At 39.4% G+C, this 25,243-nt stretch overlaps 1 protein-coding gene across 1 annotated transcript; it reads right to left on the bottom strand.

The window, feature by feature from the left end:
* Positions 1-77: 77 nt before the first annotated feature.
* Uba5 (Ubiquitin-like activating enzyme 5) lies at positions 78-25,003 on the bottom strand. The gene is made up of 12 exons (XM_037427204.2): positions 24,752-25,003; positions 23,547-23,592; positions 23,368-23,457; positions 20,359-20,468; positions 20,075-20,161; positions 18,727-18,808; positions 18,352-18,456; positions 17,502-17,629; positions 15,096-15,231; positions 8,104-8,182; positions 3,737-3,849; positions 78-199 (listed from the first exon to the last, which is right to left on the bottom strand). Exons 1-12 carry the CDS (start codon positions 24,889-24,891, stop codon positions 125-127), a joined length of 1,191 nt encoding a protein of 396 aa, XP_037283101.1. The 5' UTR covers positions 24,892-25,003; the 3' UTR covers positions 78-124.
* Between the last annotated feature and the right edge of the window lie 240 nt (positions 25,004-25,243).

A 25,243-nucleotide genomic window follows, 5' to 3' on the forward strand; every position in this document is an offset into this window, starting at 1 on the left:
TCATGACGATTGCAAAAAAAAAACTGTCGCCCTTTGATGAGTCTGTACAGAATGAAAGTTTTGCAGATACCTTAATATTCATGTGCAGCTAATGGAAGGGCTTTTATTTGGAGCATAGGTTCTCTTACAACGATTTCATTTGTGCCATAAGTTCTTCCAATGTCTGTTCACTTTCAGCTGCAACTCCTGTGTCTTCACCCTGATGATGAAAAAGAAAACCCATTGACGTGCTCAATATGCAAAAAAAATTAATTTGGCAAAAAAATAAAAAAGCACAATGAAGAGGTGAGACAGTAAACCAATACAAAATGTCGAAGTATTGAACTATGAAAAAGCTTCAATGCTAAACCAGTCTTGCCGTACAACTTATTTGTCTGAGCAGTGATGCTGAATCATGACTTACTACATGAAGATGGTGACTGGAATATATGCTATTGATACAGATATGTAAGAGTGTAATGAACTACCAGTAAAAGTCATAATGAATAAGCCAGGAAGCCTTTCTATTCTGATTTCACATTAGCATCTAAGTCAATTTGTACAGTACTGTGAAGAAAGATCTTTCTATCTGTTAACTTTACTAAACCTGTCTGTTAGAAAGTGCATGTTTTTTGTTTTCTTGTATTGTCAGACATACTTCTCTGTAGCCTTTGAGTGCGCTTTCCTATCCTGGGCAACAAATATTTTACTACAACAAAACTTCGGTGATACGAATCTTGAGAGGTCACGAAAAATATTTGTACATAAAACAGTGAGTTAGTAGGCATGCAAAAAAGAAAGCTGGCATACTTTTTCATTTATTGTTTCTTGTAGCCACAGAAACATCACAGGCAGACAGGAATGATTGCAAGTTAAGTTTTTAAACATTAGCGATTGCAGTAGCGCTGGTAAATATATGGCTAGTACGCACGGGTAATTAAGAAACCAAGTGTGCTGTGACACATGACAGCTAGTAGACTATTCTAATCTTGGTATGCTTTACTGCATAACACCAAAAGGTACTGCAGCAAAAGTGACTTAAATAGTGCTAAAAAATTTTAGAACTGATGTCCTTTGTTGTAGCCATTTACTTTTACTGTTTTTTATAGTAGGGTTGGAGCCGTTTTGGGGGATGCATATTTACAGCCCAGCATTAACTAGTTCGGAGAGTTCGTAGTAGTGTGCCATGCATAGTGCACGACCTCAACAACCATGCATGTTGACATTGTGAGGCCCAGCTCTTCCACCAAGCCCTTCTGCTTCATCTTTCTGTCCTCATCCACCTTTAATAAAATAAACTGTGCTCTAGAGCATTGCAGGATAATGGAGTTTGGCTATGACCACATAAATTTCATATCACACTAAAATTCGTGCTAGGCTGATCGTATCACCGAGGTTTTACTGTTTATAGACCACTTAGTTTGTGTTCTTCACAATGTGAATGTAACCTGACCCATTTGCATTCTGTCTGTTATTGAACATTTGTACAGCCACATCCAACAGTAAAGTTGCAACAACTAAAGTGAGAGTGAAATATGCCTATGTGAGCTTCTTGATCATCGTTCAATTCTACATATTTTAGAATTTACATGCTAAATGAGCAATAGCTCATCATTTATGACACTAAGAGCAATAATACTTATTGCACCTTGCAATTAAATAAACACTAATATCATTGCTGAAACAACCTTTTTTTCAATCTATTTGGATGTCATCATAGCTCCACCTACTTTCTCGCATTCTATTAGTGAATTCTGGCTTGCAAATGTTAAGCATTAGCCTATACAGATTAGTAGAGCCACTGCAGTATATGCTGCCAATGCAGTGCAACGTCCCTTTCTAGTAGCACTGGCCAGTTCGATTACATTCACTGTATATGCTCCCTACAAGAGCAGAGTAGTGCAATTGGTCCGCCATCTTGCCTGGTTAGCAACCATAGTTACGCGGCAAAGCTGCACTCTGTTTTTACAGGCGACTTGCTTAAGCCTCTTGCCGATCGCCTGTCGACGTGCCTAGTGTGCCAACGACCAGCGAAGAAAGAAGAAACACCTGCTTTCGGGACTGTGCCACGGGAGTACAAAAGCATTTCCCTGTCTGTGCAGTAACGCAAAGCGCAAAGGCGTAGCGTAGTGCCAAATAACACGCACCGCTGCTGCCGCATGGTCAAGTGGGGCCAGAAATAGAAGATAAGCAGCAACTCACAAACCAAAAGTATAGGTCCTCCGAGATTCAAGAAGCGTCTCACTAAGCTTATAGCATTGATTATTTCAAAATGTTTTTCAAAAAATGGTGCCAAATACACACAAATGCTTTGCTGTCGAAGGTTAAGTACATAAATCTAAAGCAAATAAAAGCACCAGTATGTAGCAAATGAGATACAGAGCGTACGATGGTCACTTGATAGATTCCAGGTAGATGACAACTGCTTTCGGTGGTGCGGCCTGTGCACCAGTTTCTCTGCACTGCATGGTTTCTAGCGGCGTTGGAAAACAAATGCGTTACTCTGCTACCTAAAGGTAGCATATACAGTGACTCTAAGTTGGATGTCATCATAGCGCCACTTACTTTCTACACTCGGCAACTACTTATCCCGACATTTATTTATTTATTTATACTGTCAGCCAAAAGGCCGATACAGGATGGAGTACTAAAATACACTTCACACATTTCAAAGACACAAACACTACACAGTAAAATCAGGACAGAAAATGCATCTGGCAGCTTCAAACAAACCTACACCATAAAGACGATATAAATCATAATCCAGACAAAAATCGTTTCAGTTTTGCCCCCTCCCATTAATAATGCATTTAGAAGATTAATGACATGAAAATGTAAATAGAAAAAATATTAAGATGGTTCAGTGTAAATTTATAGTGTCATATTACAAGCATATTTTTCTTCCACAACTAAACGGTGTGTTTACTGTCGCACACTGACCTACTATGCCACAGATGCCATGTAATAAGTGTATTTCACCTACGACCTCCCGCAACTGTTTGGGTCTCACAATAAATAAAGAGGCATTTATTCCAGCAAGGCAAATGAGTAAATTATCAGTGAACTTAAGAACTATTTTTGGTGTGGTAACAGGCATGTGCTTTGTTCTGTAGCTTCCTCAGTGCTGTCAAGAAGAGTTGTTGTCAAGCGTGGCATTTTGAAAATTCTCATTTAGAAATGTCAAACATTAGCATATACATACTGATGGAGCCACTGCAGCAAATGCTGCTAATGCAGTGCAGTGGTTCTTTTTACTAGCATTGGGAATTGATGCCAACAAACAAGACTTCTTACAAATTGCTGGGTAAAGAATGAAGCACACCACTTCTGAGGTTAGGCTGCACATTGGACACTGCCGATAGTGCCAAATACACACAATATCCCCCCTATTCCCCCCCTTTTTTTATGAGAAAGCAAGCTGCAAAAATGAAGGCACTCTTTGAGGTGCACACACAAATCACTCTCTATAATCTCACATAATGTAGAGGAGCTACATAGTTACAGTTAAAGATATTATAGTGTTACCAGTAATCAACTAACACAAGTATGTACTATGAATGTTGCCCAGTTATAAAAGTAATTAGGTTATAATAACTTATACATTAATCTTGGAAGTAACTTGGAAGTAGACTACGCTTATCCTTAGTCAGACATGCACACAGAGACATCATGCCTCGCCGCCAACATCTTGCTCCCCTGTGCACCCCAGCTTAAAAACATTAAAAAGCATTTCCCCTAGATACAGAGAGTTTTGTACCTTTTGTGGTTCAGGAACAGTGTAGGCTAGCTGAATTCCAGGTGCAAGACCAGGCACTGTACACTCGGCAGGGCTTCCTTCATCTGCTGGGGTCTCTGACACTAAGCAGATACCTGTGCAAAAAAGAACTTTTATTGTGCAATATCGCCCACATTTTGATTTCAGTTGGCTGGACAAGGAGTGCTTATATTAAAACAGCGAGGATATCGGTCAAAATGACAGCATGTGAGCATAAAGGACATGTGCTTTCACTACAATGAAATAATTAATAAAAATGGCAACCCCAACAACATCTATGTTCCTGTTTGCTTTATGAAAATACTGTGTGCCCAAAACCCGCACATTTAATACAAACTTGAGCACACAAAGCTGCAGAGATGCTTTCGAGCACTGTCAAGAGGGAAGCTCATACATCATTGCTGAGGTTATCCTCCACTCAGACTTGTCCAAAGAATCACTAGTCAAGAACTGCCTGAGCAAGAGCCATGCATAAACCTCTGACACTCCTCACAATTCTCAGTACACATGTGAGTTCTGGTAGAGCGATCAGATTGTGAACTCGCACAATATAAGAAGTTTTGAAAGCATGAAGGTATGTGTCGTAGCTGGGCTCTCAAAAAAAATTTCTATGCACCTTGATTTCTGTTATATGCACTCTGGAGACTGGCTTGTGTAATTTTCACAGACTGCAAACACTGAAAGGGCCTTCTTAATATGTTTCACTATAATGAAAAGGAAGAGGCATGCCATAATGCACAATTTAAACATTGGTAAACTTAACAGTATTACGGTAAATTGTGCTGGCCATAAACCTGTTTTCTACAGTAAATGCAGACTGTAAGTATTAAATGTTCCTTTAGCAACTACTTTAGAGTTTTATAAAACAAAACCTGAAGGCACTAGCCAATTACCATATGTTCCATTTACTGGGCAATGAATAAGGGAACAGAATACAAGTACAAAGCCAATGATATTAGAGGCAGTCACAACAATGAAACAGCACTTCCCCGCTTAATATATTTTCATTAACTGGGGGTCCACAATGTGCTGCTTTATTTTTATTTTTGGTGAGTGATGCTAAAGAGACAGAAAAATTTTAGACTTCTTCACAGTATGCTAAGAAAATGCTTTGATCAACTAGTGAGAAATATAAAAAATTTATACAGCACCCACTAATCTTGTCACAGAATGAGCAAATAAAATCTAAAACCAAAGTAATTAATACATTACAAAAAACCCAGAGGCCTCACAACATGCACAAAAAATAAGATGATTGTAAACTATGTAATGATGGCCTTCACAGCAAATATAGAAAAAGCACATATACAAATAAAAAAAGCAAAGGCACTAGGGCCCGCTGGCCGGCCTGCCCACCTGCCTGCCCGCCTGCCTGCCTGCCTGCCTGCCTGCCTGCCTGCCTGCCTGCCTGCCTGCCCGCCCGCCTGCCCGCCTGCCCGCCTTACATCCATTATGACTGGAGAACAGCATGCACGGTTCCCATACTGAGAAAGGGAGATTCGTTGTCACTTTTAAATTACCACTCAATATCTATAATTTGTTTGTATTGTATACTCGTTGAGCATATTGTGGCTACCTGCATAACTAAATTTATAGACGACAATAACATACTTTCATCACACCAACATAGTTTTAAAAAAGGATTTTCCACCATTACTCAACTGGCTTCTGTTGTTCATTTTTTAGCATCTGTTCTTGACAGGGGTGGTCAGGTCGACATAATCTTTTTAGACTACAGCAAAGCCTTTGACCAGGTTTGTCATGATAGATTAATTAAAAGCTGTACATGATTGACCTTTCCAATTTTTTTTTGTTTTCAAGGTTTCCACCTATTTAGGCAACCGCATACAATATGTCGAAATACATGAGAAAACATCACGCACTCTTCTGGTACCTTCAAGGGTGCCCCAGGCCAGTATCCTGGGGCCACTTTTGTTCCTCCTTTACATAAATTACTTAGTATCAGTTATTAATGAACCAATAAAGATAGGCTTATTTGTAGATAATTGCATATTATACAACAATGTTCATTTCACAGATGACCGACTCGTGCTCAATGTAGCCTTCAGTAAAATTCTTACGTGGTGTGATAAATGGGGCATGGAGCTTAACACTGATAAGACTACTTCTTCACATCACAAAAAGACTTCACTCCCTAAAATTTTCCTATTGCATTGGTTCTAAACGTTTAACTGAGGTCTGCAAAAATATGTACCTAGGTGTCACTCTAACAAATAATTTAAGCAAACTTTGCTTTATATGACACAAGCTTGAAAGTTCACTGCCACGTGTTAAACGACTGGCTTATGAAAACCTGATCCGGCCTAAGCTTGAATACGCTTCTATAATGCGGGACCCGCATACCAACGCCACTATTAACAAGCTTGAAAAAATCCAGCAAAAGACTGTACGGTTTATTTTTTTCTTTATATAGCCCCCAGTTTTCTGTTATGTCATTCATAGAATCTAAACAGGTTTTTTTCATTGCAGTCCAGGTGAAAGGACCAATGCTTGAAGTTTTTATACTCTTTGCTTAATCGAAAGATTGGGCTCGACACAGAACCATACTTTTCTCCACTTACATCACAGCACATTTATTGCACTCATGTTTTTTCTTTAACTCCTTATTTTGCCACGACAAATCTATTTAAATTCTCATTCTTTCCACAAACGATTGCTGATTGGAATGATCTGTCTCCTGACCAACTATTGTCCTTAGCACAGTCGAGTGCCTCCTCCTAGGTTACTTTGTAAACAGTCTCTTTTCCCAGTGTAAATAAGAATTGGCTCTATTTCAATCGCTTGATAATTTCTTTGACTGTTACTGTATTCACACGCATTTACTTGTATTGCCTTTTCACTTTTTGTATTACTGTCATTTCTTTCAGATTCTGTTAGTATTATTGCTTGTTATCTTCCTTTTTTTTTGTGCAACGTTTTGATGCTTTTGTATTCCCACTCCTGCATGGGCCCTGTGGCTTGCAGTATTTATGTAAAATAAAAATTAAATAAGGTTAGCTTCACCTAATGACATCATCACATCATGGCATTATAACAACATAAAGTCAAGAAAATTTGTGGTGCAATTATGATGTGATCATGCCGTGGCGAAGCACGTTGGGCTCTCGGCTTGTCGACGTCTAGTGTCATCACGGAGTGTGATGGCGTCACGGCTCATCATAAAAGCGGGTATGCGCCACCATTATTCATCATAAAAGCGGGTATGCGCCACCATTATTCATCATAAAAGCGGGTATGTGCCACCATTATTCGGTAAATCTCACCGCTCGCCACTGGTCCACTAAAAATAAAGAAGGCAACAATAAGCCGAGTAATTAGCCAATGACGTAAGTGAAGCTGAAACACTCTTCCCTGCATGCCGTGTGGAACTGAAACTGGGCATCACTGCATGCTTCGCCTCTCCCCAGTTCTTTATAACAGGCATCCAGCTATGGCAAAACACCAAAAGCGAACTGGGAAACCATTTAAACTTCAAGGCACTCGCGGGTCAGTTAATGACCCCCATCTCTCTCTCTTCCGTTTTGCCATGGAGCATAGAAAAAAAACGCCGCTGCAACGTAGCCCCAGTCCCCCCTGAGGAAGGAACCAAGTCGATTCAGAAACTTCGGGTTTACAAGTCTTCACATACTTTTTGGTTGGAGTTTAAATCGTTTCCCAGTTTACATACCCAACCAGACGAACATCTGTCGAATGTTTACATTCAAGACAAAAAGCAAACATATTCACATGCAGTCGGCTCTGACCAAGGCTCTGCAGGAACAAAGGGCGTGAATATGAGGAAAGCTTGTGCTGCTTTGACAGAACACAAGTTAGTAATCTGTTGGCATCACACATCAGACATCACTTAAACGTTATCAGAAACTGCTTGGCTATGGTTTGTTTTTGTACTCCAAGAAGATACTGCTTCCTATATATTGCAGTTCAATAAGAATAAACAGTGGTTGTTAGTGCAGTGTACTATGTTGTCTTTACATAATTCGGTCTTTGATTCTGTTCAAGGCATAGGCTTTTATCAGCATGTCCTGAGTGGTAACATTGCTATTGATTTTGTACTCTTGTTGCACAGGTGCTGAAAACTTTATGCAATTATGTAATTTCATCACTGGTATTCCTTTTATGTCATTTTTGTATATTTATTTAACATACATGAACACTTACAAAGAGGCACAATATGAAGGTGACACTCAAAGACCTCCACATTCATGCTGTTTTTCCGAAACAATACTTATACTGCATAAACAATTTTGTTCACGTTTGATTAAAGTTGCAAAACTTAATGTCTTCAAGAATTTTGCCCTAATAAAGAAAGCTAAAACAGACTTGCTTACCCCACTCATTGTCTTCATGGATCACTTCTTCCTCCTGTTTTTCCACGGGTTCCGGAGGTGGCTTAGCTGCTTCCCGAACCTGAATTCCATGACACAAAAAGATCGCACATGAGTTCATTGTCAATTGCAATTTTAACTAATAAGCACAAAATAAGTGTCAGGGCAAGGCATTCAGAAAGCAGCTAGAAGCTAGTACTATACATGTAAAGTTGTTGACCCTTAAGCACAACTAGTTCTTTCTGTGACCATTAGCAGAAAAACCACCGGTGGACTATTAAAAATCTAAATATTGTGAAATTACTCCTTTCAAGTGAATATTTTTATAAGTATATCTCGGTCTATCAAAGTAAATTGAGCTGCTTCAACCATGACAGATGCCTGAAGTGGGTGTTCTGTCACAAAACAGTCTTAATTGATTAAAAAAAATTTCAGTACAAATAGTAGACTTTGCACACATGTGCTCACAAAAACAAAATAAAAACAATCAAAAAAAAACAAAAAGCACATAGACAAGACAGGTGCTCTCTGAGAACACTTGTCCCATTTATGTGTTCTTTTGTGTTTGTTTTTTTAGAGTTTAGTCTACTAGTGATAGCAAAGATGCGCCAACCAGCCCAACAGCAAGTATTAGTCAATTAAAAGCAAACTACCATAATTATTAAAAGTGTCAATGTCTTGTCCATCTTACCAACTGTGACCATACAACATTTCTAAGCAAAACATTTTGGTGTGAGAACAAGTTATGTCTACAAGAGAGCCCTCTTATAGCTAGTCACACATGAGTAAATTGTCTACAATACCAAATCCTTTACTATAAGTTAATTTGACAAGGAAGGAGAGTCCTATAAATGTTAACAAGCTTTTCTCTTTCTTTTTCTGAAGAACACTTTTTTTCTGGACATTAACAGAAGCCAATGTCTTACGGTGGCAGTTATACTGTCACCATCTCGCGAGTAGTTTCTCCTAGAGCCACCAGAAGACGCCAATAAGTCACATATGGAAAAAAAGGATGACAATGTGCTCTCAGCCATCGTAGCATGCGACGGCAAAAAGCCTGTCCTTGCTGTAACTAACCCACTCTATTCAGGAACATTGCTGCTTCCATAATCTCCTTTGAAACGTTTCAAATGTGCGTGATGCTCCCCCCCCCCCCCCCCCCTTCCTCCTGCCTAAAAAAAAAGAAAGCACGTCCCAGAGAGCCGTACTTCAGTGGGACTGCCCAGAGAAGAGGAGCATCTCTCTAATTTTGGAAACGTTGACTTTTGCTTAGCGACGCTACTGCAAGGATTGCTGGAGAGAATAGTTTAGTTTTTGAACCGACTCTTTCTCTCGCTAAAAAGAAAAAAAAAGTAGAAGACCATTCGTTTGTGAAGCAACTTCTCAAGGAAGTTGGTCAGTGGCTCTAAATAGCGGCAGTGTTGGGTCACGTGGAACAGCCTCGATGTGTGTAATTAGAGATTTCTTCGCATTCACTAGCCTTGGTTCGGCTATACATATTGTGCGGGTGTCGCACATGGTCCACTTGATACTTATGTCGCTTCACAAGCTGCCCGGAAAACTCTTTTCCACTACTTCCTGACTATCATTAAACAAAGCCCCTTTTTATGTGCCTTGCAGTGAGCCAAAAAATGGTGATTTTATGTGTATGAATGGCGAAAGGAATTTGCCTTTTTACCAGCTAAAACATTACAAGCCTCATGCATCCCTAGACAGATGTATCAGTTGACACTTTTTTTTTCTTTGTTACATAGCTATTTGACACCTTTAAGAATATGAATGGCGATTAGGGTGACATCGGTCATGTTGGGGCGAAAGCATGGTGAGCAGGTGGAAAAGAAGATAAGGTGAAGCAACAAGACATTCATACTTAGAGAGCACACTCACACACATATACATGAATGTGCTGCCCAGCTTTAGTGAAACGTATGAGAGTCAATTCTTTCAGCAATAAAACGAGTGGCCCTTGCCCCCCAGCTAACTTGTAAGACAGATGCAAACTGCGCCCTTTCAACCTTGAACAACGAATTTAATGATATTGTATTCACTGAGATTTCTAATCCAAAAAGCAAGTACTTAATTTAGACAAATGCATAAGAGACCTTGGGAGTTTTATTGGGATCGCACACCACCTGCGCACTTGCTGGGCTTTTAGAAATGCGACAGCACACCTGTTCAGTTTACGCACATGGTACTGCAGATCTTTTTATTCGAGTTTCAAAACCGCAGCACAGTGGTGTGGTATATGAAGCGATCACATGAAACGGTTGCTTTACGAGTGCTCACCGATGTGAGTACTCATTGCACCAACATATGGGAGGAGCATCGAGAAAACTCACGCACAGCCTTTTTACCACTTCTTTCAAAATTCCAATTTCTTTTTTTTTTTTTTCATTTAAAATTGCCCCCCACTTCCTTTGTGCTTTTACCATATTCAGGTCTCAATGGCACACTAGCTGATTGAAACCCTTGGCTTAGCGAGTGGAAGCTGCGAAGCGAGTCCGGGTATCACATTTGTCATTGAGGGGGCTCGGGGGAATAGGCGGCTCACACATTCATGGCTGCACCCAGTGAGCACTTAATGAAAAGGTTCATCAGAGCGACAAGCTTGAGCACCTCTATGTTTTCTGCGAACGTCTCATTTTCTAAGTGCCTATGGCAGCTGACGCTAGTGATACTGAGGGAGTAAATGAGCTACATATCGCTTTAGCCAGTGAAGGCCAGGTGCCTAGAAAATAAGGTATAGCATGATCTACCTGAGCAAACAGATTATTTGCTGAAGTCCAACTTTGCTAGAGGTAAATGGTGCATGCCTTGTCTATTTCGCGCACTACAAGCTTTGCTCCTGCTACCTCTCTGGTAGATCAGTCGGCGCCTACTACAAGCAAATGGCCTCACATCAATGATTTTCGAGGACACAATGATCATTCACAATGCATGTGTAATCATTATAAGAGTGCAATTCTTACACTAACAAAGACATCTTTTATTGAGAAGACGACGTACTGAAATCATGTTTCCAAACTTCAGAAAGTGTCAGGACACGTGACGTTTGTTTTGCTGTGCGCGGCTGGGAACGCTAAAGCTCACACAGCCATCCACACTTTTCGATGAAGTAAGGGAGATATGGCTCACTAACTTAAGACTTACAAAATAGTTACAGCGCACATGAAAGTAAGTTTGCTTTCTACAAACTTGCTCACAAATTATCCACAAACTTGTCAATGGGCCTTTTTCAAGTCTGAACAGCACTTCCATGGAGATCACCGAAATCGAAACTGGGGGTCCGTGGCCTTCGAAGTTATCTTCCACGCACCGGTAAAAAAATGTCGTGGGCTCTTGGTATTTTTCGGGATGATTTGCAAACGATGCCAGGTACCTCTGTCATTTTGCGCTTGTTGCCATCCTGTGCAACGTTTATAGTAGTAACCCCCACCCCCCAAAAACAAAAACAAAACCGTGACGTATGTCACGGTTTTGTTTTTGTTTTTGCACCCCTTTGCATACCACCCCTTTGCATACCCAGGCTAGTAGTCGAACACACACTGCCAAACACTCGTCACCTCCCTGAAAAGAGAGAGCAAACTTCCAGGTAATTCCTACGAATCTCAGAAATAGGAGAAGGCAAGGTCAAGTTCTTTGCATGCTTAAAAAACCTCCTGGTGAGGAGTGTGACATGCTTTCTTCCCTTCTTTCTCTATTTTTTTTTCTGGCAGCCCCTTGAGGTTACATTGTGCATTCGAGTCTCGAGAAATAACTTACAAGTATTTCAGTGGCATAGTCATGCTTAGCAGCGTCACTTTTGACAAAAATCAGAACTGACGCGAGACAATTTCTTTGTTCTTTTCAGAGATGGCACCACCACCAAAAAAAATGGTCGTAAGATTTAATATTTCTTGAAAATCTTTTGTTTCAAGCAGTGCTTTGTAGAGTTAGTGAGTGCTGGTAGTTACAAGACATGACATGGTCCTGCTAATGTGTAATAATTTTTGTGAATTAGCTGTAAAGAAAAAACAATAATAAATTCGCACAAACCTGGCAAGCAGAAAAATGAGCTAAATTCAGTGCTGTCCTACAAATTTTCAAATTAACTTACAACAATTTTCTATTCATAGAAACCCTGAAAAAGATTTGCCGTTTGAATATTGAAAATTTCAGAGTTTCAGCTTGATAGAGTGAGACTTTAGGCAAGTTAGTTTTGCATAATGAAGTACGTACAGCGCAAACTCAAGACGGGGATACTAAAGAACACAGCGCTTGTCTGTGTCTCTTCTTTAGTATCCCCATCTTGTGTTCGCGCTGTACGTACTTCATTTCCGCTTGAATAGTTTTTCCCCTCATCAATAATTGCTGAACAAGTGTAGCCATAAATTGTCAAATTCAAAAAGTGATAATTCATGAACTATTCATCAAAACGTAAAACAACTTCGCATAAACATTAAGTACATTGTAGCCTAGAAACCCATTCAATATTGGAGTTATACATGAAAAAGAAAAAAGTTATTCACGCATAAACTTGCGTTGTTTGGCCCATTTTTATAGGAGCCTACATCACTTTTTAAATGCTTTAGTGGCTATATATGTTAATAGAAACCTTAAATAATGCTTCATAAAGAGGCTCGGCAAATTTGATTTGATTATGTTGAACAGTTTTGCCACACTTCAGGTGCAATAGAGACTCGTACAGCAAAATCACCGGTTTTTGCTTGCACTGTTTTGATTGCTATGCAATACTGCTTCAGACTAGGCTACACTACTAGCTGTTATTAGAAAGTGGAGAACGTAAGCTTTTTAATGCAATACAATTGACATCAATACAGTGAGAGCAGTAAGCCTAGTGCATTGGCAAACAATGACTAATATGTGGAGTGGGTGCCGCTGGAGCGAGACCATCACCTTAACTCGCGTTTTGTGTGCACTAATATACATGAATGTCAGTTGCGAGTTCTGTAGCCCATCAGTTGCGAGTTCAACACCTGCAGTGTTTGCTATTTTATCTGTTTATCCTGATTTTCTTGTGCGTTGATCCATAATGGAAGTGAAGCTGCTTGTAAGCCTCTCTGATATTTAACACTCTCCTTGTAGCATTTAAAAACAATGAGTGTTCAAGCACAGTTTTTCTTTTGTTTCTTGAGAATGAGGCATATTGCAAATTTCCTTGTCAGCCAATATACTGCGGTGGAAATATCAAAGTGGCGAAGAGACTACCATACATGTCCGAATTTTTCATGTAGCTAATGGTGCAGAATCACAAGCTTCAGTACCAGTGGTAGATCACTCACAAAAAAGAATGTTTGAAGGGGTCATGCAACATTTTTCCAAGCATAATCATCTAATGACTTCATTAAAAGAGATACGAGCGGAGTTACAGGGATTTGTCACACACTTCAAGCACTTTCTTTCTCCTTTTGTGCTAGAGAATGCATGCGCTGATAGCTATGCAGGGGAGGTGACAAGAGGACCAGAAACTGTGTCCATTGGAGAGTGCGCATCATCTCTCAGTGTGATCGCGAGTGTACGGACATATGGCAGCATCTTAGAATGGCCATAGTAACTATGCTGTTTAAATCAGCCAATGACCATGAACTTAGGGTTTATGGCGTGGTAATTTGGGGTTTAGAATCATTTGTCGAGAAAAGAGGGAATGATTTCTAGCTGGCCTTAAGAGTGAATTTAAAATTCCAGGCCACATGCTGAGCCATAATGTTTGGCTCGCATGTTCTCAGGAGCCTCGACTACCAATTGGCAGCTTTCTTTGACCATGCTAAAAAAGTGTTGCAAAGCTATTTTAGTTAAAAGTAAACAATGCTGTGTATTCAGGATGAGCCGTTATATAATGAGCAAAACTTGGATTTCATCCTTGCAGATGCTCTGAGTGTCCTTGCAAATGCTCCGATTGTCTCTGTCTAGAAATAATTCTCCCATGGTTGCCATAGTTTACTACGTAGAATGTGTTCATTAGACTTCGCTGTTAATACCTGTGCTGTATACCATTTCCATAGTTAGTGCAGTGGGAATAAAGTGTAACTGGTGTAGAGGAAAGTAATGTACGTTAAGGAGCTCTGTAATGCTTTTGTAACAACAACATATATATGAAAAGACATGGTGTTATGAATTTACTGCAGTCGGAGTTCCCCTGAAGTACTTTTGTCAGCAGTTTTTGAAGCTGTGTCCAAGTGCACACTTCTGGCAATTGATATGACCCCATCTGTGGCTGTGCCTCAGATAATATGTAAATGTAAAACATTCATAAGATGGTTCTGCCAAAGCTCACCAACCGTAGGCATATGTACTGTATCTTATGAAATTTGGATGTCCATTGGGAGGAGTCTTCAAGGGACAGTGACAAAAAGACCCCAATTCCTGATGAACAAGGATTATCCTAACAAAGAACAATATTTAGAAGAACTCATACTTTTTTTGCTATATTCTCAGATGAAAAGTTTGTAAAACATTCAGTAACACACCACCATCTGAATCTAAATCTGTAGCACTTTTGAGAAAAAACACTTAGCATCCAAACATTTTAGTACAAAACATTGTGCTTTGCCACATTCTATGTCTTTTGGGCATTTGAAGCATGCTAGAAAATGCAGCTCTTTAATGTTATGGTCAGAAGTGATTGTCATGATGTTTTGTTAGTGCACAAAATTTTTTTTTGCATGCCTGACCAGTTGGCTGCTACTGCTCCCAGGCATGCACAGCTGCAGTTATGCTGTCCATCTCTGAAAATCAACATTTTTATGATGACTGCAGTTCAGCTCTTCTGCTAAACTTCAAAATTTGTAGTAGTATAGCCAACACAGGTTCATATTAGTTAAACAAGTGCATGGTACTAGTAGCAGTCAAAGGAAGGGTTGAGCAACATTTTTTTAATTATTGATTGGCAGTGTGGTGGTTTAAGTCAGGTGTGGATGTGCATAATGACATGACCTTACAAGTTAGCGGACTTTGATATGTGTTAAAGTTATGGAAATTTGCAAATACAGAATCACCTGGTACTCTTTTTGACGCTGTCTGCAGAAGCTGTCATCACACTGGCTGTTTGGCTTCATCTGCATTGTTGGAAAAAAGTCCTGTAGAGCATTGTAGCCAAGGTAGTGGGACACAGTGCCAAACTTTAGAAGATACCTGAAAAGATGTGCAGTGCACCTTAGAATACTAGCTATTTATACCTACATAATTTATAGCATCTGAACTAAAGAATGCCTGCTACATAGAAGTACAGTTCTTGAAACAGCGAACACAGCTGCAACACATCTGCCAGTCTATGTACTCTGATAATAATAATTCACGGTCACACAACACCAAATGTAAGAGAGTCTAGATGCACAAACATTTGTGAAGGCTTGTGCTCAGCATATGTATACCTCTTCAGGAATGTTTAGATGCTATGAAAAGGCACCAGCAACCTGGCACAGCATATTGCGATAACAATGACTGTGTCAGCAACGACTGGATGACTTGTCCACGTAACTTGCCTTGATGCTAGTGCCAGTCTTGCATACTTTTATAAACAGAACAGTTTTAATGAAAGTTATGGGAATAGGCAAGACATCCTTGCAAAAAAAAATGTTTTATGAAATTTGGTGCAGAATTAATAAAATCAAACAAAACTAAATTCATAAATTTTGCAGAAAATTTAGAAGAATTGGCAGTTACAACGGAGATAGAAGCTATACCAGATATTTGTGTAATTTAGCATCACCTTCAGAAGTGTGTTTTGTAAATACGAACACTGGACAAAAAGATACAGTGCACAATGCAACAAGCACAACAATTTTTTCATCCCGTGACCACGTTAATGAAGTGCACTTCTGAAGATGAATCAACACCAACTAGCCCACCTTATTGCTCTTCTATATGCAATTTAGCTGCTGCAAGTTGACTCGCATGCTTTTCTTGCTTACCTTCAGAAAAACATGCCAGTTGACTTCGGTTTGCAGTTTTGTAGATAACCCCTGTTTCCTGGTTTTGCACAAGTCAATTCAGTCTGATTATATTTTTTTCTTGCTTTTTCTGAGTTTTCATGGATGTTTATGTGACGTCATATCAGTGTTGTGTGTTGTTTTTACCGAATATAAGATGTGAGTTTTCTTTCCATTAAACTTTAGTTTCCAGTTAGCACCTGTCCTGTGTGTTCTTTGCAGTATCCCATTTTCTTCGCGCTACGCTTTGACATGAAACGTTTGCATAAATGTGAATAACTTCAAACGAAAATGCATGTGACCTCTATCAATGTTAGAAAAACCAGAAATGTGATTGTTTAAGACGGCACATAGGCACCAACTGTTGAACCTATCCATCTTGTTAGGGAGCGCAGCCACTATTACACAGAACACACAACACAAGCGCTTAACTTCAACTAAACGTTTATTGCAAACGTCAGAGTTTATAAAGGGGGAACCCCCCATTATAAACTCTGACGTTTGCAATAAACGTTTAGTGCAAGTTAAGCGCTTGTGTAGCGTGTTATGTGTAATAGTGGCTCCGCTTCCTACCAAGATGGATTCATACCAACTGGCCCGATACAATTGTTTGTTGAACATAGCCGTGCAATTATGGTTTCTACCTCACAGCTCGCTGAATGTGGTCTATTCGCTTATTCTGTAGTACAATGAGTCAAACATCCACTGTTGAATCAACACACTCCTGGGTGTCTTTATTTTCAGCATGACTGAAAAGGAGCAGAGCAGGAGGAGATAGACTTCTAAAAGACCAAAAAAGAATTCTGCCTATTGGCTGGACCAAATCTCGCATAGAGCCAGTTTCTCCCTTGGCAGTAGTCACCTCAAAAAGTAAATTACTTGTAAAACAAATGCCGCACGTGCATCACACTTTTATTTTTTGTTTGCTTGTCACTATCCTTTCAAAGACGGCTCACTGTGGTTTTGCATTCGTCAACCGCTTGCGCAAACTCAGCATGGCAGGGAATTCTCCCTGGCCTGTCCCATTTTGCGGCTACTAGTAGTTGTTTCCGGAAGTTGGTTGCCTAGGTTGAACCCCATTGAGTTTCCAAGAATCAGTGTGGCTCGGTGGCAAGAGTATTGGTTCCAAACTGTACCCAGGAGCAAAACTTGTGGCCAAATAGTGTTTGTATAGGCACAATTTTGAAAATAGGTATTTGTCAGCGTTTAGGCAGAGCAGTTAAAATAGGCATGTATAGGCTTTATAAAAACAGTATAAAAGAACTTATTAACCATTAAATTATGCTCATATATCAAAGTGGCACAATAAGAGTGCAATAAACAAAATAGGCATATGCCTAAAATCATAAATTTTTGACCATGGCACAATGAACCAATTAACCAACTAATTATTGAATGAATCAATAAATCACACACCCATTCAGGAGCTTTATAGTATAAGCTTAATTTGATTATTAGCACAAATAGACTTACTTGAGAGTATTTTGCACAAGAAATCCTGCAACAATGCCCATTGTGGTGGGCAAGCTCGCAGCACAAACTCCTTCCCTTTTCAATGTCTTTTCGTCTATGTTGGAAGCAACAACTAAGGGAGGTGCGCACTGAAATGTAAAGACACAATTAAAATGGGCAATACCTGTTCTAGGCATGTAAAATGAAGCTAATGCACATTATAACAGAGTTATGCATGCATCTTGTTATCCCTTCATTTGACATATTGCATGCAGATGTATATTAGCCTTCTAACATTTCATTCTGCTTTTTAAGGTATTTGTTTTATATATATTTCTACTAGCATGTAGTGCACTAGCTGACAAATGTAGAATGCCCCAACCAGCATGTTGTGCACTAGCTCACAAACATAAAATGCACTAAGGGGCATGGAATGGTGCCTTGGAAGTGGACAGTGCAAGTCAACAATGAAATGAGAAATTGTTATGACTTAGTGATACGTGGCATCCACAAGGCAATGCCAGCCGTGTACTCCTTGAAATACTACGTACATACAGCATAGCCCTACTCTATCTGTCAGTTACACTGTGTCTGACTGGGCTAGTTGGTTAGTCATACTGTTAACAGAGTAAAAAAGCACAGCACAAAGGGCAAACATACAGGACCAGCACAGCGCTTGTCCTGTGAGCTTGCTTTTCATGGCCGAGCGCTGTTTAGCTTTAGTCAGTTCCACTCTTTATTCACGAATAACATAGAACTGCATGCAATAAAATAACTTATACTCTCTACCAAACAATGCAGTTTTTCTGAGCATAAGCCTAAAACCACACATTTAGGGAAGCAACTCATCTACTTCTCTTGCACTACTTACGGCAAAACACGCTGTTTCACCAGGGACTACAAGCTGTATGTGGCCAGAGACTGCATTTTCACTGACACCAGACTCTATCCAAACTTGGTTGAGTTCATTGCAGGCCTGTGAAAAAAAGAGTCCGTAATCTGCTTTATCGTCACATGATAGTCATAAGTAGGCTTCATAATAAGTAAATGCAATAAAATCACAGAAATTTTATGAAAAGAAAACATTCTAACATCCATCAAAATGAAATAATTTAACGGCATTATGTAATAGAAAATATGTTCGAATGAGATTATTTGCTCAAAGCACTCACAACACAAGTCAAATTTGCCACATAATATATAACTGTAACCTAATAATATTCATATAGATGCCTCATATGCTTACCGTGTTAATTGCCATACGTGCTTCAAAGTTGTCGACACAGCTGAGAATAAGATCTACTGGACCACCCTTTAGGCTGCCGGTCCTAGGGGTGCAGATATATGCTGTCATTACAACAAACAGCAGTGAATGCGAAATCGCAGGGTCCCACTATTATTTATCTTAACTCCTACTGTTTACCACTTTCTTCTGACAGTTCACTTCAACAATTGCTTATCATTTGCTGAAACTAAAAACAGAGTCCTTTGACAAAATATAACCAAACCAAGGCATAGTCATGTAGCCACATATTCTTATCATAGTTCCTTTTTTTCTTTTTTAAATGGTGGACATGCATAAAACCAAGAGCATGTTATATATGTTGAGCCACACATTTCAGTAGCATTTCAAATTTGATGCTCAGAGCAGCTTCAGTGGCAATGTAACAGAACTCACTTGTGATGCACGAAGCAAAGGAAGCATAATAAAGTAGTTGTATCATAAAGTTACCTGGAATAAATCCATGACCATTACACTTACAGAAAGAAATTTTAAAAACTGACATCGTTATAGGTACAGTGAATTATTCAAAATCAATACATCATTTAATCTTGTTTATGTGTAAAAAAGGCTCTATGCAAAGAAAGCATCAAAATGAAGAAGTTTTATTAGAAGGCAAAAATAACTGTGAAAAGCGATTTGCACATCCATATAACATGTAGCATAATATGTCAAAATTTCAAAGCATTGTTGATGACAAAATTCAAAAACTGATAAAACAGTTACCAATATAATGGGCCATTTGCTTTCCTGTATAATATTGTTTGTCAGGCAAGTTGGTCTATACTACAGGATTAAAAATAGCAGTGTAGAAAGAACATAAATAAGAAGAACTAGGCAATAATGTCTTGTAGAACCTTTCTTTTTTATCTCCATGTTTTCTTCATGCACTGCTTTTCAGTACTGTAGCAATACAGAAATTTGTGCTGTGTTTTCATATATAATGCAACGATGCATTCATATAACTACTGCATACTTACTATGTATTGTAAGCTAGTGGTTCTGCAATAGAATATAAACAAATAAAATAAATGGTCAACTTGCTAATAATTTTACTCATTGGTACTATACTCGAGTGCCAGTAAGAGTTTGTGCAGCATATTAAAAAATTAGATGGAGGTGACTGACTCAGGTGCAGCTCATTGCTACACTAGAAGCATTCCAATGTAATGGAAGTTGTGATGACGTGCCCATTGCAACACACGTCGGCATGAAAAATTAACATGTTTGCTACTAAGAGCTTTTAATTCAAAATTTAATATTGTAATCTACTGCACTTCTTCACACTGTCGTTTTCGTAAAATTGTCTTACTTGATGGTGTCCATAAAGTGCTGGAAGTTGTCAACAGTTGTGATATTGTAGTTGTATGTATCAAACTCAACATCAGGGTTGATGAACCTAAAACAGAGGATGCAATGACAGAGATGAAGTCAAACCCGACATGTTTAGTTATGTAGCATAATCCATCAGATATACAAGTGAGTGAGTGAGAATTTATTGGAAGGTAAAGAGGTCAGCCTGAGCTAGTTCGCTCTAGCCTGCTACTCTACGCAAGGCATAAAGGAAGGAGGAAGGAAAAGCCAAAATGGACGTACTGCAGTGTCTTGGCAGCTGCCTCCACTTTGCTCATACCTGCTTGGTGTGGCTGAAAAAACAGCCTATTCATGTTGGCAAGCTCAACTTTATCATAGTCGAATAAAATGAGCTGCAATGAAAAAATGTAACTCTTGTCAAACTTTTATGCACCAAACCAAATAATATATTGGTCAAATATGAACTGTCAGCCATAAATTTAAACATGCTTGAGCAGATCTGACTTCACCATTTTGCTTCTTTGTTGACTGGTGCACACAACACACAACAGATTTGTTCTCTGCATGATAGGTGAATGACCTCACAGCATTTAACAGTAGGCTTTGAAGCGAAAACCACATCACACACTTGTGAACTTCACTGTAACACATGTTTAGTTCTTTATTTTTGTTCGCATTTCAACTGCAAATGGTACATGCTTTCTCACCCCTGAGGAACAAGCCGGTCTGTCTTTGAAACATCAGGTTTCTGAATACAATTTTTGGTTGCTATTTGCGTCATTCCTATCCCAACCAGGCAGACTTCTGCCAAGTCTTCACCTTTTATGCTGAAATTTCACTGGACCGATCCAACTCCACTAAAGTTCAAGCTAAAATGTGAATAAAGTATTATATACAATAATATCTCTATAGATGAGCCTATAGAACCTTTATGAGATTACCGTGAGGTTCGCAAAAATGAGGCCACTTAAACAACAAAACTGTTAAATGTAACACATACATGTGCACGCATATGTACGCGTGCGCACGCACACACACACACACATACACACACACAAGCACACACACACACACACACAGAGAGAGAACTATGAAAGTCCATCAGGGTTTAAAGGGGCCTGTTGGCACGGCATAATTTTTTTGGTGAGCTCTACTGTTACACCAGGACAAGACTGAAGAACTAGACAAACACGCGTGTCTAGTCTTTTCAACTAGCACCCATCATAGCCTTATTGAATGTTATTTCAAATATGGTGGGCATGAATATTTATAATGGTCCCCCTTTTCAATACTTGCATGCATGCATGTCTAGTCTATTCGTTTTATTGTGGTGTAACAGTATAGCGCAGCAAAAGAAGCAAACTATAAAACTTGTTGCCTCTGAAAAAGAAAAAAAAATTTGTAACTGAAAAGAAAAAGCACACGTTTATGTCAATTATATAATGTATTGACACACATTACAATAGAAGAGATTTCTCAATCACTCACAAGTTCATTCCAACAGGTGCAATCAATTTATTAATTATCTGGTTAGAAATCTGGCAGTACATGCAATAAAACAAAGGATGGTAATTTTTAAGAGTGCACTAATGAGACTTTTCAATTAAGTACACGCTAGCTGACTGCACAGGACTCAACAGCAGTGGTTATGATGGGTAGCACATATGAGGTTTTCAGGCACCTCAAATCAGTGCACACTGAAATCGACAATCCATGGAGTGGATTCTTATAGAATACCGGCCTGCATATCTGCCACTTGACATAGCATTGTAAAGCTTGCAGATGTAAGCTCTTTGCTTCCATTAAGCATGGGAAAATTTGCACATATAACTAAATCACTGTACATGGCTCACAACTGATACCATTATTCACTTGTTAATCATCTCAAAACCTGCCTAGAGATGTAATTTTTGTGTTCAGTGCCGTATTGAAATGCGAGTCCAACAAACTGACTGACCTCAGAGAGGCAATGAGGCAATATATAAATGCGCTCCATCTTCAATCACTTTTGCTGAGAATGCCCCCTAAATCTCTCACATGTCTTCAAGCTCGTAACCAGGAGAGTGCCCAAGCTCCCCCGTTGCCATTCCCCCCCCCCCCTTCCCCGATTTTGATGAAGGGGTGTTTTACTAAAAATAAATAATGAAAATAAGTGTTTTTCTAAAATATGCATGACCTAAATAGGTGCAATATGTATAACATGTTATTTTGTGCGGAATGTAGCACACTTCTACATTCCTTTTTTTTCTCACTTATTTCACTCCTGTAATGACCCATTGAGGGTCATTACATCCCACAACAACGGTATGACTATGAGAGAATCTGTAGCCGAGGGCTTCAGAAATTTTGACCACCTGGAGTATATTTTATGTGCACCTAAATATAGGCACACAGGCCTCTAGCACTTTGTCTCTATCAAAATGTAGCTTCCAAGGCCGTGATTCAAACCTGAGACCTTCGGGCCAGCAGTCAAACACTGTAACCACTAGATTACCCCGGCAGGTGAAGTGTCACCCTCAACCTAGCAAATGAAAATTGAGAGCACTCATCTTACTCAGTGGGCAATCCACAACCTGATACCTTACATGTAAGGTTACATTATAACTGAAAATACTGATTGTATTATTTATTTATTTTATTTAAATGTACCTTACAGACCCCATGGTTAGCACTAAGTAAGGGAGGTATCCTGGTTTAAATGACAAGAAATAAAAACAGAGACACGATAAAATAAAACATGATTACAAATAAAATTTATTTGGAAAGCAATACTACAAACTGTCAGAAAAATAGTGTTTATGGTAACAACTAAACAAAAATTATTTAGCACAACAATAGCACAAAAACTACCATTAAAATCACAAACCATAAATAATAGCAGCCCACATTTGGTGAATGCAAAAAAAAAATCAATGTACCATTTTAGGCTGTCTTGGTCACAGCAGTCTTGGTCTCAACATGCTCATTTCAGTGTGTGAATAGATAACTTCTGCATACCTGCCACGGTGGCTCAGTGGCTATGGTACTGGCTGCTGAGCACACGGTAAAAGATTTTATTTGAGGCTGCGATGGGCATGGAGACAAATGCACAAACTGATTTGTGTGCAGATTAAAGAAATCCAAACAGTCTAAGTTAACCGGAACCTTCCTCCGCTAGATTGGATCTCTCATGGCTTTGTGTTGCTCTATGATGTCAAGCTAAGTCAATCAATCAATCAATCAATCAATCAATCAATCAATCAATCAATCAATCAATCAATCAGTGGTAACTTCAACAAACGAAAAGCTCACCTTGCCTATTCCACACCTTGTAAGCATTTCGGCAGTTACGCTTCCGACGCCACCAACACCAACAACAGCTACCGTGTAAGTTCTAATGGCCTGTGGACAAAGGCACAGCGAGTTGAAACACAGTGAGATGAAACAGGAACACTAAACTTATGTCAAAAATTATGGCGTGAGTGACTTACCTCATAGTTATCGACGATTCCCATACGCTTCAGGGCCATCAAACGACTGAAAATGTAACACAAGTTGAGTTAAGGGAACTGGATACGATATGAACATCTACAGCACATTTGCAGCCATATTTTAATTTGGTCACACTGCTGGGAAAGATCAATACAAAACAGTTCAAACAAAAACAAGAAAAACAAAACATGCATAGTCTAAAGCAGCACAAAAGTCAGAAGCACAAGACAAATACCAGAGGACAAGGCACTTACTAGGACAAGGTGCTTGCTAGTCTAGCACCTTGCCCGGTGGTCTTTTTTGTCTAGAGACTCTGTCTTTTGGGCTATGCTTTTGGGCAGCTTGAAACTATGAATGTTAACCAACTCGTCTAGTCTTACATCTTTTAACGAAACATGAAACTTGCCACTTCATTCTGAGCATAAGGTTTGAGCTAGTTAGTACTGGTTCATCACTGATGAAACTTTTAGAGCAAAACGGCGTCCATCCTGTTTTTTTTTTGTGTGTGTGTGTGTGTGTGTAAGTGTGTGTGTGTGTGTGTGTGTGTGTGTGTGTGTGTGTACATTTTGCGTCCTCGTTTATTTTACGCCAAAAGTTTCCTCAGTAATGCTACTTTTACTAGGGCGTACAACTGAAGACATGTAACTTTGATTTACACCAGTGGAAAATGTGTGGTGTCTCAGAAAAATACGGCATGCAATTGAGTAATATGCACGTATATATACAGTAGGTCGAATATACTAGCCTGTCGTACGAGTATAACACGGGCCCCTTTGATCGTGATAGACCCCCAATCGAGATCGAATTGTTCGATCGCGATCAGCCCCCTTTTCTATCCTGCGCAAGTAGGTGAATTGACATCAAGAAACTACCTCAACAGCATGCAAGTGATTTTAAACGGTGCAATGCTCATAGCGATGAGGCCCGATAGGGATCAATTTTCACAACTGTGATTGGCCCCACTATGCAGCTTGGGTAAAGGAGCTAATCAAGACGAGAAAATTCGATCCGGGTCCGGCGCGATCGCGATCAAAGGTGGCCGAGCGACACCGGTGAATTGTCCACTACCGTATGTGCAGCAGCTAATGGGCGGCTCAAATGACCGACTGTGATGAGCACGGTTTTCGAAAGTGCCGCACGACACGCAGTTCACGTAACATAAATCGAATGAATAACATCTCCAACTCGAAGAACCGAAACTTGCCTGTAAGGGTTTGAGTCTACGACCTCGGAGCTCATCTGGGAAATTTTCGCTCGAGGATTAACCGCTCCACCTTTTTTCAAGCGTTCAATTTCGGCCGTGAGCTTTGTAACTAGGGCTTCCAAGTCATTGGAGTCCCCCATAGCTGAGTTAATCCAGCGGACTACACTTGTATACAAACACTACTAACAAGCCACGAGAACTCGAGTTTTGACAGATGTCTGCTACTCGAAAGCGCCACGCGCACAGCTGCGAAACGACCATGGTTATGCGACAATTCTGCGTTTCCACAGTGTCCGCAGTGTTTCAACTAGAACTTGATCAGTACAAACAAGAACTGTTAATTATATTAATATAGACTTATTTGAGCATTCATAACGCTGTTGATGCACAGAATATTAGGCTGAACGACTACATATTATAAAAAATAATTATTTGAGTTGTAGTTTTTTGCGTTGTTTTATTTAATTACATGACAAGCTTATTTTTAAAATT

The sequence above is a fragment of the Rhipicephalus microplus genome, chromosome X (assembly GCF_043290135.1).
Source record: "Rhipicephalus microplus isolate Deutch F79 chromosome X, USDA_Rmic, whole genome shotgun sequence".
NCBI classification, from domain to species: domain Eukaryota; kingdom Metazoa; phylum Arthropoda; class Arachnida; order Ixodida; family Ixodidae; genus Rhipicephalus; species Rhipicephalus microplus.

Bases quoted from the DNA above. Each gene is read 5' to 3' on its own strand.
- Uba5 (XM_037427204.2), bottom strand. From the start codon at position 24,891: ATGGGGGACTCCAATGACTTGGAAGCCCTAGTTACAAAGCTCACGGCC. The intron at 23,458-23,546 runs GTAAGTCACTCA...CTTTGTCCACAG, and splicing joins GAATCGTCGATAACTATGAG to GCCATTAGAACTTACACGGT. The intron at 17,630-18,351 runs GTAAGTAGTGCA...TTTACATTTCAG, and splicing joins GTGAAACAGCGTGTTTTGCC to TGCGCACCTCCCTTAGTTGT.